General features: G+C 33.1%; 1 protein-coding gene across 2 annotated transcripts; it reads right to left on the reverse strand.

The window, feature by feature from the left end:
- Nucleotides 1-2,698: 2,698 nt before the first annotated feature.
- LOC131616676 (cell division protein FtsY homolog, chloroplastic) lies at nucleotides 2,699-9,492 on the reverse strand. 2 transcript variants are annotated; one of them, XR_009288174.1, is made up of 13 exons: nucleotides 9,010-9,492; nucleotides 8,813-8,917; nucleotides 7,422-7,495; nucleotides 7,272-7,330; nucleotides 7,018-7,055; nucleotides 5,839-5,959; nucleotides 5,620-5,688; nucleotides 5,448-5,530; nucleotides 4,858-4,926; nucleotides 4,466-4,528; nucleotides 4,196-4,326; nucleotides 3,766-4,106; nucleotides 2,699-2,912 (listed from the first exon to the last, which is right to left on the reverse strand). XR_009288174.1 is itself a non-coding variant. In XM_058888078.1 (12 exons), the coding sequence occupies exons 1-11, from the start codon at nucleotides 9,334-9,336 to the stop codon at nucleotides 4,213-4,215; spliced, it is 1,122 nt and encodes a 373-aa protein (XP_058744061.1). In that variant the 5' UTR covers nucleotides 9,337-9,492; the 3' UTR covers nucleotides 3,744-4,106; nucleotides 4,196-4,212. The 2 variants fall into 2 exon arrangements, 1 of the variants encoding a protein (XP_058744061.1); XM_058888078.1 differs by lacking the exon at nucleotides 2,699-2,912 and having other exon boundaries at nucleotides 3,744-4,106.
- Between the last annotated feature and the right edge of the window lie 4,764 nt (nucleotides 9,493-14,256).

Here is a 14,256-nt window from a genome sequence, read left to right on the forward strand (position 1 = left end):
TGGTGTCATTTTTCTCATCTAATGAGGTAAGACATTGTCCATTAGAAAAAAACATCATGCTCCACATGCAATAATCTTAATGTGAGATTTATGCATATTATGTGTCTCAACACTTTGTCAGAATATGTGCTTGTGCTAAGATTGAGATTCATCAACCACCTATCTCCATATATTCTGATTCCTGACCTTTTAGGAAACCTCTCCTAAGCATTTCATCAAAACCATTCCTTAACCATGTCCTACGTTGGTGTTTTAGGGAATTTGTTTTGATGATCAGTATGTTGCCTACATACTATATTATATCAATGCAAATACTCCCACTAACCATCTTGTGTGCACAAGATTTAAAGTTGACATTTATTAATCCAATTTTTCACAAAGCTTCATAATAAAAGGATTTAATTCCAAGAAGTTTTCCTTAATCCATAAATGGATATAGATAACTTACATACTTTTCTAGTATCTTATGCCACGCGAACCAATTGTCCAACAACAACTCCCTTGTTGAATTGGCTCATGCTCAATTCTCATAAAGATATGTATTTTATGGTGCTTGAATTTCTTCAAATTCTACATCATTCTCACTGGTTTCTTTAGATACATATTATCTCTAATGGAAGACTCCAGTTCTTGCGACAAAATAATTTTGTCCCATAATGTGTTATAGAATACGTGTCCCTTAATTCCATAAATACATCTTCATCTAGATTGTGATCAAGGTTACATAATAAGCCTTACAACCCAAATGATCATAATGACAAACTATGTACTCTTACCTCCATATAAAATATGGTGTCTCTACAACTACTTTAAATAGAATTGGTTATGGAGAGAAATAATTGTATGTAAAATAATTTATAATCAAGAGTCACAAAGATATAATCGAACTATATTAGATCGAACAATGTCAAACATGATACGATTTAAATGGTCATTATATTATTTATATAGGTATCTACCACAACAAACAATTCATATGTTCTTAATATTGTTTCGAGTTATTTCTTTTTACTCTATTCTTCAACTCTTCTCAAAAGAATTCTAACTCGTGTCAGATATATATAAGGTTCAAATCTTATTTGATCCATCTCACATTTATTATAGATGTGATTATCAAGATTATATAATTCAAATCCACAACTTGATTTAGTATTGAAACCACTGTTTTAGATAATCATAACAACACTTGTCCATTACCAAAACATGTACTCCTTAACTTGTCAATACAAGACTTAAAATTAATATTTTTTTACTAAATGAAACTTAATAACAATTATTTGGTTTCATTCCAAGCTCTAATTTAAATCTAATCATAAGCTCATACAGTCAATGAAACACATTGGTCCATTCTAGACCTAAGTTGACTCAAATTATAATTAATGTCTTACTTCTTAAAAGACTACTCACATTCGTATAAATGTGAGATCAACATCTAGTATCACATACCCAATATGTAGAAGTAGATAATTTGATTTTCTATAACAAATCATATGAAGAAAAAGTCTTACTTATTTCTTCTACTTTGACTCTTTTGATAACTATTAACAGTTTTCTTCTTTCAACACATGAAATCACTATCTTCCTTTAGAATCGTGTTTTTCTGCCAAAATTTAAAGGAATATAAAATGAACCCCATTCTTTTTATAATTCATATATTTAGCATTCACAAACTACTTTCCTTTTCTTTTCAACAAGATGTAGTAGATATATTTAAAATTCATTCATAATGAATCTAATCTACCTATTCGAGACAATCTCAAATAAAACTTGTAACCAACTATTTTGTCTATAAGGAAATCCAAATTTTAAATCTCAACTATTTTAGGTTTATTTGGATTCCTAACTTGTATAGAAAAGTCCTTGGAAAGTTTTACATTTTTCATATCTTGTATTTTAAAATAAAATCTTCGAGGTTAATGATCATATCATTCTCTGTGACGACTAAAATTAAGACATATGTTATATCTAGACATTCGATTTGATCCTTCTCATAAGTATAGTTCTTCGAATATAGTTATATTTGGTTGTTAGGAATTGGTTGCTTGAGAACATACAATATTTCTCGTGCTTGAGAATAAGTCTCAATTTATGTACCATCTCAAAAACTTATTTCTGATCCTTACATCCTTCATAAGGATATTTCACAGTAAAATATAAAATAAAATGCAAAAGAAATTCTAAATACAAAACATGTAAAAAGATTGTATCAAAATTATTTTAATAAGGACTTTTATTAAATACTCCCACTATTTTCACTCAAACCAAATGACCATCAACATTTGATTTGAAAAATCCCATTGGAAGATTTTCTAGTGGGTCAAGATCCATATTTCACTTCGTTTTAAGTCCGCGTATGCGGATTACGCAAAACTCTGTCGTTTAGGTAGGAACTTTTTTCAATTGTATCTCATACAACTCTCGAATTTCGTCTGTTGAGTGATTAAGTCCTTATTTTAATCCATCATATGGATTGTTCTCAACTATTGCTTCTAAACATATATAATTTTATTATAATTAGTTTAGTTAAGTCAAACCCAAAATTTTAGCAGTTGGATACTACATTTATCACATTGCACCCTACTAATATAAAACATGCACCTCACGTTGGGAGAAATCTACATTATTCAATACTAGTCTTGATGAGTGCTAAATTTTGGAAAGCAATTAACTTAATATTTAATTGAGGGATTTTTTTCCTTGATCTCGTAGATTTGTGTATCTCATACACACGCATATAAACATACAATACATGCATCACATACATAAAATAAAATTTGGTAATACGATTATGACCACCTAAAACGCAAGAATTAAATAAATTACTTTATTACAATTCTTTGACCCACAAGCAAGCTTCTTAGGCCTTTCCATCAGCGTCATCGTTTGGCGTTGTCTTCTCATCAACTCTTGAACTAAAATAATCATAATATTAACAAATAAAATAAATAATTAAATGGCACGACCCGCAAGTCGTATTTAATTACAATAAATCACAACACGCAGACTGTGTTTAAATAAAATAAATCATGACACGCAGGCCGTATTTAAAATAAACAAAACGTCAAAATCTAAGATCATAATCATATACTAATTTATTTAATCATAAATAATAATAGATTAACGATTTATAAAGATTGACACATCAACACTTGACGCTTTTTGCGAACCCTAAAGGCACAACTCTTGTGTCGTCACAAACCCTAATGCAAAAGAGTTCATACCATCAAAATGTAAAGATCAATTATTCAATATGACTGATCGAAATGTCATTGCTTTACAGTACAAATATCGGATTCAGAAGCAGAATAAATATTAATCATTCAAATTTATAATAATCATTACACTAATTGAATGGACAAAAAAACATAGTATATCAAATACATTAACTTCGCATTATTTTTAAATATTTTAATATCTTTAGACTAATCGTTAATTTTTTTATTTTAATGTCAAATTTATTTTTTATTTATATTATATTTCAATATTTTCAATGTTTAATACAGATCAATCAATAATTAACTTTCATATATTATATAATTTAATTATCCTATCAGTTCTCTTATTCTGCACACCAAACCAATCCTAAAAGGATATATTTGCAATGACCAAACTTATAATTCTTATTCTGCAGACCAATGGAGTCATAAAAGGATATATATATTTGCAATGACCAAACGTAATATGCCTTGTTTGAAAGTTGTCCCCATAAGACAAAACAAAGAAATAAAAAACCTCGTGAGAAGTTGAAGGAAGAAAAAATCATACCATTAATCAGATATTGACAACAATGGACCATATGTTCATTCTATGTTTTTTGTACATGCACAGCACATCAAAATCGTCGAGTTATATATGTCAGGAGCGGAAATTAAATCCCATCACTCTGTCACATTGTCAAGAAACTGGGAACCACAAAACATGTGACGGGATTTTATAAACTCAGCTGCCTCCAAAGCAAGAATAGCTCCTCTCCAGAATCATTATCACCATTTGCAAAGTTTGGTCTCTTTCAAGAATGGACTCAATGCTAAAATATAACTTTCTTGTGACTCAAGTTGCTCTGCATATTCGTGTAAATATTTGATTCTAAGCCCGTAGCATGCAGCCTGGTAAACCAAATAATAATAGTAACAGTAGATTCATATAGCTAATGTGCAAGGAAGGAAACATCAAGGTTAAGTCATGAAGTACACACCAAAGCATGCTCTTGGTCTACATAAAAATGGCATTGACAAATGCTTCTGCATCAAAGGGTTGAAGGTCTTCAACACCTTCGCCAACACCGACAAATTTTACAGGGATTCCGAGTTCATCAACCACACTGACCTGCCAACAGAAATTAGCATCTTATTCCTTATCCTTTTTATCACTCCCACAATAAAAAAAAATTGAATGATTAAAATCTATTTAAGCCTAAAAGCTATTTAAAAAAAGTATTGAGGTAAAAAGATGAAGATGATAATACCACACAGCCACCTCTTGCAGAACCATCAAGTTTAGTCAAAACTAAACCAGTTACACCCACAACCTGTCCGAGGACAAAGAAACTTCATTAACAGCTTAAAGAAAGCTAATATGAAACTGTGGTAACCCTAATACCAAATACTGAAACAATATTAAGGGCAAAAATAGAAAAACAATTAAGGCAGTGTAGAATTGTTTTATCATCTCTTCTCATAATGCAGATTTTTGGCTTTAAAATTCCATCACTCATCGGAAAGAAGCAATGTGAATGGAAAATGGTATTTTCATATGGTGATAACAGAGTTTCAATTTCAAATCCAAATATTTAAAATAACAAATTTTCCAAACAGAAGAAGACAAATATGGAATTCAAAAATGAGAATTAGAATTTACTTCATTGAATTCTCTGGCCTGTGGCAACATATTCAAACCAGTAGTCCCATCCAGAACCAGTAGGATCTCCTGCAAGCATCATAACACCCTCATTTCATACAATTTTAGATCTTACTTTGTGTGTGTGAGAGAGTGTGTGTGGACTACATCTCTTCAGGGAATTAGAAATAGGGAATGTGTTGATTAATAGATAAATGGAAACCAAAAATTGCTATCCCTTCGGGCCATGTGGACTACATCATCAACAGAAACTATTACCCGTCATTAGAAAACACTAATTTTTGAAAGCACTTAAAATTTCAGTTAGTTCTAATCTTCACTAAAAACGGATGCATAGAGATTCTTGTTGCTGTTACCATAAACGCCATTGGTAAAAATGCACCTCACATGAAAACCTACATGCAGCTAAGATATAAGTTTCCAACTATGAAACCATTAACCAATATCATGTTTGGTCATATCTTTTTCCAGTTCATTTGAAAAATAAAAAATATTAAGAGTCCAAGCTATAAATTGATATCATCTAGACAAAAATGGACAAAAGCGGAAAGAAGATTAAGCTGAGAGGAAAAAGCATCAGAAACACTTACATTGGGTGCACCAGCAACTACTTTAGCAACAGCCTTTTTACAAGAAATCAACTCTTCCATGAGCCTGTAATTGGTGTGTAAACCTGAGAATATAACATGAACACCAAAGCTAATGTACAACCTGCCAAGTATTAAAATTTAAAACTGCTAGCCCTAAAATTTCTGTACTTACGTCCAGACGTATCACATAATACAATATCATAACCTAGGTCTTTTCCTCTTTTTACAGCCTTTGAAAGCACTGCAAGAAATACAAAATTACAAAATTTAGTATCCACACCCTATATAACAACAACAATAAGGATAATAACAAAATGGTTTCTAATACAGATTTTGTAAACTCAAAAATTGATGAACAGCAGGCTAGAACTAAATCCAATTCTATTTGTACCTTCTGATGCTTTGGCTTTCTCAGTTTCAGCCACAACAATCTCACACCCGGTCCTTTCAGCCCATATTTCGAGCTGATCACTAGCAGCTGCTCTAAATGTATCACCAGCTGCCAACAATATCTGATTGAATTTTGAAGAGAACAAAACACCAGCATGAAATCTTGTATTCTAACATGTGACACATAAATAAGGGATCGGAAAAAAAATGATATGACCTGAGATATTAAAAAACACCTCAATTGGAGATGAGAAAGAATCTTAAAGAAATAAGCATCATAATACTTCACAAAGTATAAGGCATGCCCACACTTGGGGACAATTCGGGGTCAATTTTAAATTTTCGAAAAACTAAGCCATGCAGAATGGATAGACTAATGAAGATACCCCAATTTATTTAAGAATACAACAGAGAAATTTTGAAGTACGGTATCAAAAACCAAGTGTAGTCCCGGTAAATATGGCTGACTACATTGCTTAATGCAATTAGTCTCGGTAAAAAAACCAATTTTCCGTAAAAACCATTTGGAGTTCGTCTTTTTAAATTGTTTCTCCTAATTTTGTATTACTCCTTCTCTTTCTTTTCTGATTGGATTCTCTCCCATTTGATCCACTTATCGTATCTGAATATAGTACATCTTCCAAGGATCTACAAAAAATTAGTTCTACTTCTAAATTTATAAAAGAAATAGTTATTCCAAATGAGACAAAGATATCCTCTACAAGCAAACAAAATATAAAGGGTAGAAATGGAAAGGAAAAATATTCAATAATGGGGCAGAAACACCTTTAAAGTATCAGTTGGCTGAACCCAAAACTAAGGCTTAAAGTTGCTTGTTTCTCCATGTAGAAATGGGAAATAATTTTCTGAATATTATTTCAAAGGTGAATAGAGTATGTATGCTGCTGATATGCTTAAATAGAATACTCAACACCTAATGGGACAGATTAATGAGCCGACTACAACTATTACACAATTGCATAATATACATTATTTACAACATCCCTCAATGACACATTGACACCATTATAGAAGCCTTTAGATTTCTGAGAAGGAAATCCAGCCAGTTTAACAATCTAGATTTTTAAGTGTCGCTTAAGTCACTCTTTGGTATCACCAACAAACTTTCTGTCCTAGATCAAAATGAAAAAACAAATCAAAACTCACAATATAATCTAACCTTAGCACCTCCATTCTTCAATCTATAAGCCAGCTTTCCTGCAAGTAAAAGCTGATCAAACTGATATAATTTTGGATTTCTATATTGTTAAAATAATATCATTGTTTGTGAAACAGTCTTTGTTTGAAGATTTTCGATGTAGGAATTTATGATGCATGTGTGATAGTTATGTTTTTTCCTATCATTTTCCATCCTCACCAGACAGATGAAACCTTGAAACATTTTAGAATCAACAATTGAAGTGTTTTACTTACCCAAAGATGTTGTCTTCCCACCACCATTAACACCAATTATCATTATTACGGCTGGTTTCCTGTAAACAAATTTAATCCAATAAAATTCAGTAACTTGAAACGAAATTTGAAAAAAAAAATAACAATATCAGCAGTTAAAAATGCTCACACCTGAATCCAAGTTGAAGCTCAGTTTTACTTCCCTTGCTGCTTAACAAATCCAAAACGTTCTTCTTCAATGCTTCCTAAAACCATTCTAATCATAATTAACAACAGTTCATATCATAAAAATTGAAATTTACTATTTGATTTACACAAGGGACTAGGGAGGGACAGAAGCTTTTAGTAGTTCCATATCAAGACTAAAAACCATAAATAAAAGTCCTATAATGTGAAATATTTCTAAACTCCACAGGATGGCAACAAATAAAAAAAAACTTTATGTTGGTTACAAACACAAAACAAAATGGAATATTAATTAAACTCAAAGTAATTGTTGCATTAGGAACACAAAAGTTATTTTCACCTTTCCTCCATTCCCTCCTCCTTCAAAGGTCGTCCTGGTGGGTGGGGGAGGCTTCTACAAACTGACCCCCTTATTTACTATTTACTATTAATAGAATAATGACCCAATCAACACATGAGTCTTCTAAGGAGTTTGTTTCCCATCCACAACATTTATTCAGTATCCATGTTTATACATGGGTTCAGGCCATTAGTATTTGTATTTAATTAAATATAAGCATTACCCTTTCGATAGCATTTAACCTTACTTAACAACCAATATCTTTTTTCAAAAACCATGTTATGAGTATCAAGTACTAACCACGCATTAGTGGTGACTAATCTCAATTAGGGAACATATTGGACATACATGGTGGGCCGTGGGCTCTTTCCTCCCAAACAATTTTCCTGATACACCAGAGTCTGAGTTTAAACCCTTGACCACTTTTCTCAGTTGCTTCAAATCATCACTCTGTTTTGGATTCTGCAGATATGTTGCCCAATGGTTTCTTCACTGTCATTTGGAAGTAAAAGGATCTGGAAGGATCCGTTATCTTTTCTAGAAGGTTTCTCACGATGCTCTCTTATAACTAATTCTAAGCAAGCTAGCCACAGCCTAGATGTCACTGATACTTACAGTAAATGCAACGCTGATGTAGAAACTGTTATCCATGCTTTGAGAGATACTATCTCGGCTTCTAATTTATGGAGTTGTCTAGCTAATGGAAGATTGAGTGCTAGTTTTTTTCCAAAACCATGGCTATTCAATAATTTGACAGCATTAAAAAAAACTACAACATTAGTAAATACATTGCCATAATCACAACCTATGAAGCATGGACACTAGAAACACGACCCTGACGCGTAAGACACCGGTAATAATTTGAAAAAATAAATAAATATATTAAACGTAATCAGAAGTGCAAAAAATAAATAAATAAAACGTAATTAGAAGTGCCAGTATCGATTTTAGACAACGACGCTGAGGTGTCGGTGCTAAAGAGATAACACAGACTAAACTACAACAACCTACAATTGAGTGTTGAATTCATGCATACCTTTATCTCACTCCCTGATTTAAGCTTCCCTGAAAGTATATCCTTACGCAAATTCTCCACTATCTTTATAGTAATTTTAGGCCCAAAATCAGACACTAAAAGAGCCTGTAATTAAATAATTAAATTAACAAATTAGTAACCAAAGAACATTAACCTAATTTAATTAAAAAAACGATTTAAAATTGATTAAGCGAAACCTCTTCGAGTTCGTCGAGGACTTTGTCAGTGTCGGAGAGATTCCAGTAAAGAAGAAGCTCATCGATGACGGAGAGGTTGTTACGAGTCTTGGAGAAACCGGAGAATAGCTTATCTACGTCGCTCTTTGCCTTCTCCTTTAGCAACCGGCCTATTTTCGAGAATAGCCCGGCCTGACCGGCGGAACATGTGAACCGGGTTGAGCTGGTTCGAGAATAGGGGGGTTTGGTTCGGTTGGGGAAGTTGAAGAGGATGAACTGCGGTTGGGGTGGTTTTGAGATAGCAGAGAAGCGGGAGAATGAGGCGGAAGCAGAGGCAGTTGCAGCCATTTATGGTGTGAGAGTGTGAGTTTTACTGAATCAGGAGAAGATAGCGTGAGGAAGTATGACGCCGTTTTCAAACTTTGAAACGGTGTCGTTGAGAACTATTTAATTCTTACAGTTTTCGTCGCGGGTTCAGGGATATTTTGGATAGGATACTGATACTCGATGTTTGAAGTAGTAATAAATTAAATTTTTATGGAAGTCTCAATTGACTATAAATGTTGTAATTTTATAATTAATTCAAAGCTTTTTATCCTTTATAAAATATTGTGGGTGATTTTTTTTTTTTGTCAAAACTCGGAAGTCAAGGATGAAGAAGTCAGGTCTCAATAAAATTAAGAGATTTTAGAAATCCTTTATATAAATAATTTATAAATTATTTTGTTAGATGTTAGTGAAAGTTGGATGTTTTCATTATCAGATACGTGACAGAAACTCGAAAGCTAATAAGACTTTTGGCTAGATATATTATGGTAGCAGACAAGCTTTATAGGAGGAGCCTTACACGCTTATGTTGAGATGTTTGGCAAAAAAGGAGGTGGATCTAGTATTATCGAAAGTACATGAAGACATTTGTGGAAGACATATCGAATGAGGAGCATTGGCGAGCTTCTAAGAGTTGGATACTATTGGCCAGAGATGCTGAGACATAGGGTCGATTTTGTCAACGAATGTGATAAAGGCCAAAGATTCCAAAATTTCATTCACGCTCCCGCTGAGATCCTACACTAAGTGGTTTCACTATGACATTTCTATCAGTAGGGGTGGACATACTAGAGTCGTTCATATTAGCCTTTAGACATCTAAAATTCCTATTGGTCTAGACCGACTATTTCACCAAATGGGTTGAGGTCGAAGTTGTGGTCAATATAACCGTAGATAGGCTACATCGTTTTTATTAGGGAAACATTGTTCACACGCTTGGATTACCAAAGACCATAGTCTCTAGTAACGAGACATTGTTCGCTAGCTCTTATGTGGCCAGCTTTTGTAATTAAGATTTTAAGAATCATGACAAAATTGTATCTCAGTTAAGCACCTCTAAGTGAATGGTCATGCGAAGTCGGCCAACAACATCAAATTCATTAGCATGAGAAAAAAAGCTTGACGAAGCCAAAGGATTTTAGGTTAAGCAACTTCATGAGGTAAATTAAATCCCAAAAACTAATTAAATGTTAAATAGAAATATATCGTTTATTATATAACATGAATTGCAGAGGATATGATTGAGTATTACAGATATTGTGGTCTTATCACACAACCTCTCACTCGTCGAATAGGGATACCCCCTTTTGAATGGTCTATGGTTCATGGGCAGTGCTCCTAGTTGAAATTAACATAACTACTTAGCGATGAGAGCACTTTAGAGTAGGGGTGGCAAAACGGGTCGGGGCCAGCCGGGCCGCCCGCGCACCCGCCAAAAAATGGCGGGTTGGGTTGAGATTTTAGGTTCGCCGCTCGCCAAAGCCCGCCCCGCCAAAACCCGCCGCCCGCCATACCCGCCCCGCCAAAGCCCGCCGCTCGCCAAAGCCCGCTCCTCCTCCAAAACTCACTCTTTTTTTAGTTAATTCTAGTAATTGCAATTCTTAATGGTTTATTTTATACATTTATTTATAAATATATGTAATATTATTTTGAGTAAATTTGTTAAAAAATTACTTTTATAAAAAATTGTTTTAAAAAATAAGTGAAAAGTTTAATTAAAAGGTAAAAAAAAGCCTATTAATCTTTTAAAAAAAATATAAATAAAAATAGGCGGGTAAGCCCGCCGCCCACCAACCCGCCATCTTGGCGGGGCAGGCATGACTTTTATGCCCATTTACTTGACGGACATGCTCGCCCCACTCGTTTTTTGGCGGACATAAGGCGGGGCGGGCGGCGGGCGGCCCGTTTTGCCACCCCTACTTTAGAGTATGTTTGGTTGTCAAGAGAAATTATAAAGAGAGAAATTAGTGACAGAGAGTATGAGAAGAGAGAAAGATGTAAGAAATATAATAAATTTGAAGTATTGTTTGGTATAAAAGAAAGAAAAGAGAAATAGAGAAGAGAGAATATAAATATGTTTTTGAATTGACTAATAAACCCATATCTATGAATACAATATCAAATTAAAAATATTTGTAAACTTAAAAAAACTATGATAAGTTTAAGAACTAAAAAAATCAATCACAATTTTTTATTTAAAAAACAACTATGAATTTTTAATTTAAAGCAAAAAAAAATTAAGTTATATTAATTTAATATATTTTGTTTAGATATCAATCTTGAGTTTTTGATAAAAATAATAGTGTTTTTGAGTTCCATTCTCCCAAATGAATGAACTTATACCCTCACTCACACATATATATACGTATTTATCCTTTAAAAAATTAATTGAAATTTGGGACAAATACCATAACAATAGAACAATTAATAAGAAGCAATGTCTCGAATTATTTGGAGTAAATGGTGGTTATAATTGAAGGTGACTGCAATTGGAGAGTATCTAATTTTCAATTTGTCTAATTTTGAAGATGAGCAACCAAACTAGAAGACATGGGTAAAGAAGTAAAATTGAAGAAGTGTTTACTTTACATGTTCTTTCTTCACCCATCTGCGGAGAAATGGAAAAGATATAGGTCCCACATTTTGGACTTCTCTCTTTCGTCTTTCTCTTTAAACCAAACGGAAGAAGTTTAATGTCTCTCTTCAGTCTCTCTCTTTCTCCAACTTCTATCTCCCTTATTTCACATAAACCAAACACAATGTTAATGAGGAGGACAACCAAGATGAACTTAGAAGTTCTGCCAACTTGATAGAAGAAGCCAAAGAAATAGATCATATTCAAGAATCTGTGGCAAAGCAAAAAGCGACAAGGAGATACAACACCAAGATTTAATGATGTAGAATTGTGGTTCTTACTTGTAATGGAGCGACAAAATTATGCAATGTTCTTGACTCATTTTTCAACAGCTTCAGTCTTCCTTTTCTTCTGAAGCTACTTTCTTCTTATCTAAAATCTTATGAAAATGATTTTAAGACCCTACAAGCAAAAATAATCTAAAATTTAATAATTGGCATTAATATCGAAATTATACTAATCCATAAAATATATAAACAAAGTTCTATCCAAAATATAATTTAAAAAAATATCACAAATAAAAATTAATGTACTAAACACTAAGAGAAACAAAGTTTATTTTCACTGTACAGATTCTCTAAATTATTATCATTTGTTTATTTGGTTTCGATTAGAAATACCAAATATACCACATGAATTTGTGCGGTCTGTGATTACAAATACCTTAAATTTAAAGAAAGACATGAAAGAAAGTGTTAAGTGATTTAATTTGAAGTGTGAATTACAATATCGAAAATCCTAAAAATAATCGAACACGTTTTTAGATTTGATTAGATTGAAAATAAAAATATATGCATGTCATTAATTGATTTAAAATTCATAGTTACTTACTGTATAAGGAAGGTGGGCACGAGAAATACAAAAGGTTGTGAGGATGGAGGAATATCTAGACACGAAGGTGCCACGAAGGAGGTTTCGAATAATTACAAGTGAAGAAAAAGTGCGAACAGATGGAGGATGAGAATGGAGTGTAAGTAGAGCAAGGCCGAGAAAAGGGGAAGGTGAAAATAGAGGGAAGTGTAGAGATTTAGAGATATGGTTTCCTGAAGGAAGCGGGGAGAAAAGTGGAATCTGAGTTATTCTCCCTTTCTATATTTTATATATATTTTTTATTAAAAAAAATTAAAAATTGAAGGATAAGTGAAATAAAATAGAGGGCTGGTAAAAAAATGTGGAAATTAATTCTTCAATTTTAGAGGGTCTTCTAACCAACCCACTGAAATTTAACTAACAATTACACGACATTTTCTCTAGTTAACGAATTTGAGGGGGTTTAACAAAGCCTCCTTAAACTATCCCGTGCAATCAAGCGTATTTTTTGTAGTGCTACAACGTTTAAGGTCCACAACAACCGTAAACAACATGCATTAACAACATAATAATAATCTCGCGCCGAATTATTATTCCACGGCCACAAGAAAAGTGCATAATCAATCATCACGAAATCCTCATAAAATATGCATAATTCATCATCAATTTGAAACAATTAATTATTCACACATAGTAAGTAAACAACACTCAAAGTATCTCCAAATTAGTGGCAAAACAGTAGCCAAACAATTCACAAAAGCCATGAAATCAGAAATTGCACATCAATACGAGCAAACTGACCATTTATGCAAATTTAAGGTTCACGTCGGTTACCCGTCACGGGCATGGCGTCTGCCACCAACATCAAAACAAAAAAATGTCACCTGCGTGACGAATGACTCCAAATTTGAGTCTAGGCTCTATGACGGGTTGCCCTTCATGGCCATGGCGCCCGCCATGGACCTTCAGACCCCCAAAACACAATTTTTATGAAGGAAACCTATGGAATCTCCCAAAATCACTTTCGGACACCCCAAAAGACCCCAAAACACATCATACATGTCATATATTCATACATATCACCTAATTACACTAATTCAACACTTTTAATTCAATGTTTCATGAAATTATATTATCTTCCAAACTTTTAAAACTCTATCAATGGTGAATACATCACAAGAACATAAAAACAGAATTATCACCCATGAATGTACACAAATTTCATCCACCAATTCATCACATACAACAAATTAATCATCAATTACACAATTATATCAACAAGATACAAAATTCATACAACACCCAATTGTCCTATTGGAGGTTAAAGACTCCTCAAGTCTATCCCTCATGCATATACCCGTTTAGTGAATCATTATCTCCCTTACCTGGTTATCCTAGCATCAGTGAAATTCTGGATTTTGATTCTCTAATCCCTTCCAAGTTCCAAGCCTTCTACTGCGCTTTCTCCAGCCTCTTCCTCTATTCTCCAATTCTGT

The sequence above is a fragment of the Vicia villosa genome, linkage group LG7 (assembly GCF_029867415.1).
Source record: "Vicia villosa cultivar HV-30 ecotype Madison, WI linkage group LG7, Vvil1.0, whole genome shotgun sequence".
Classification (NCBI taxonomy): Eukaryota; Viridiplantae; Streptophyta; class Magnoliopsida; order Fabales; family Fabaceae; genus Vicia; species Vicia villosa.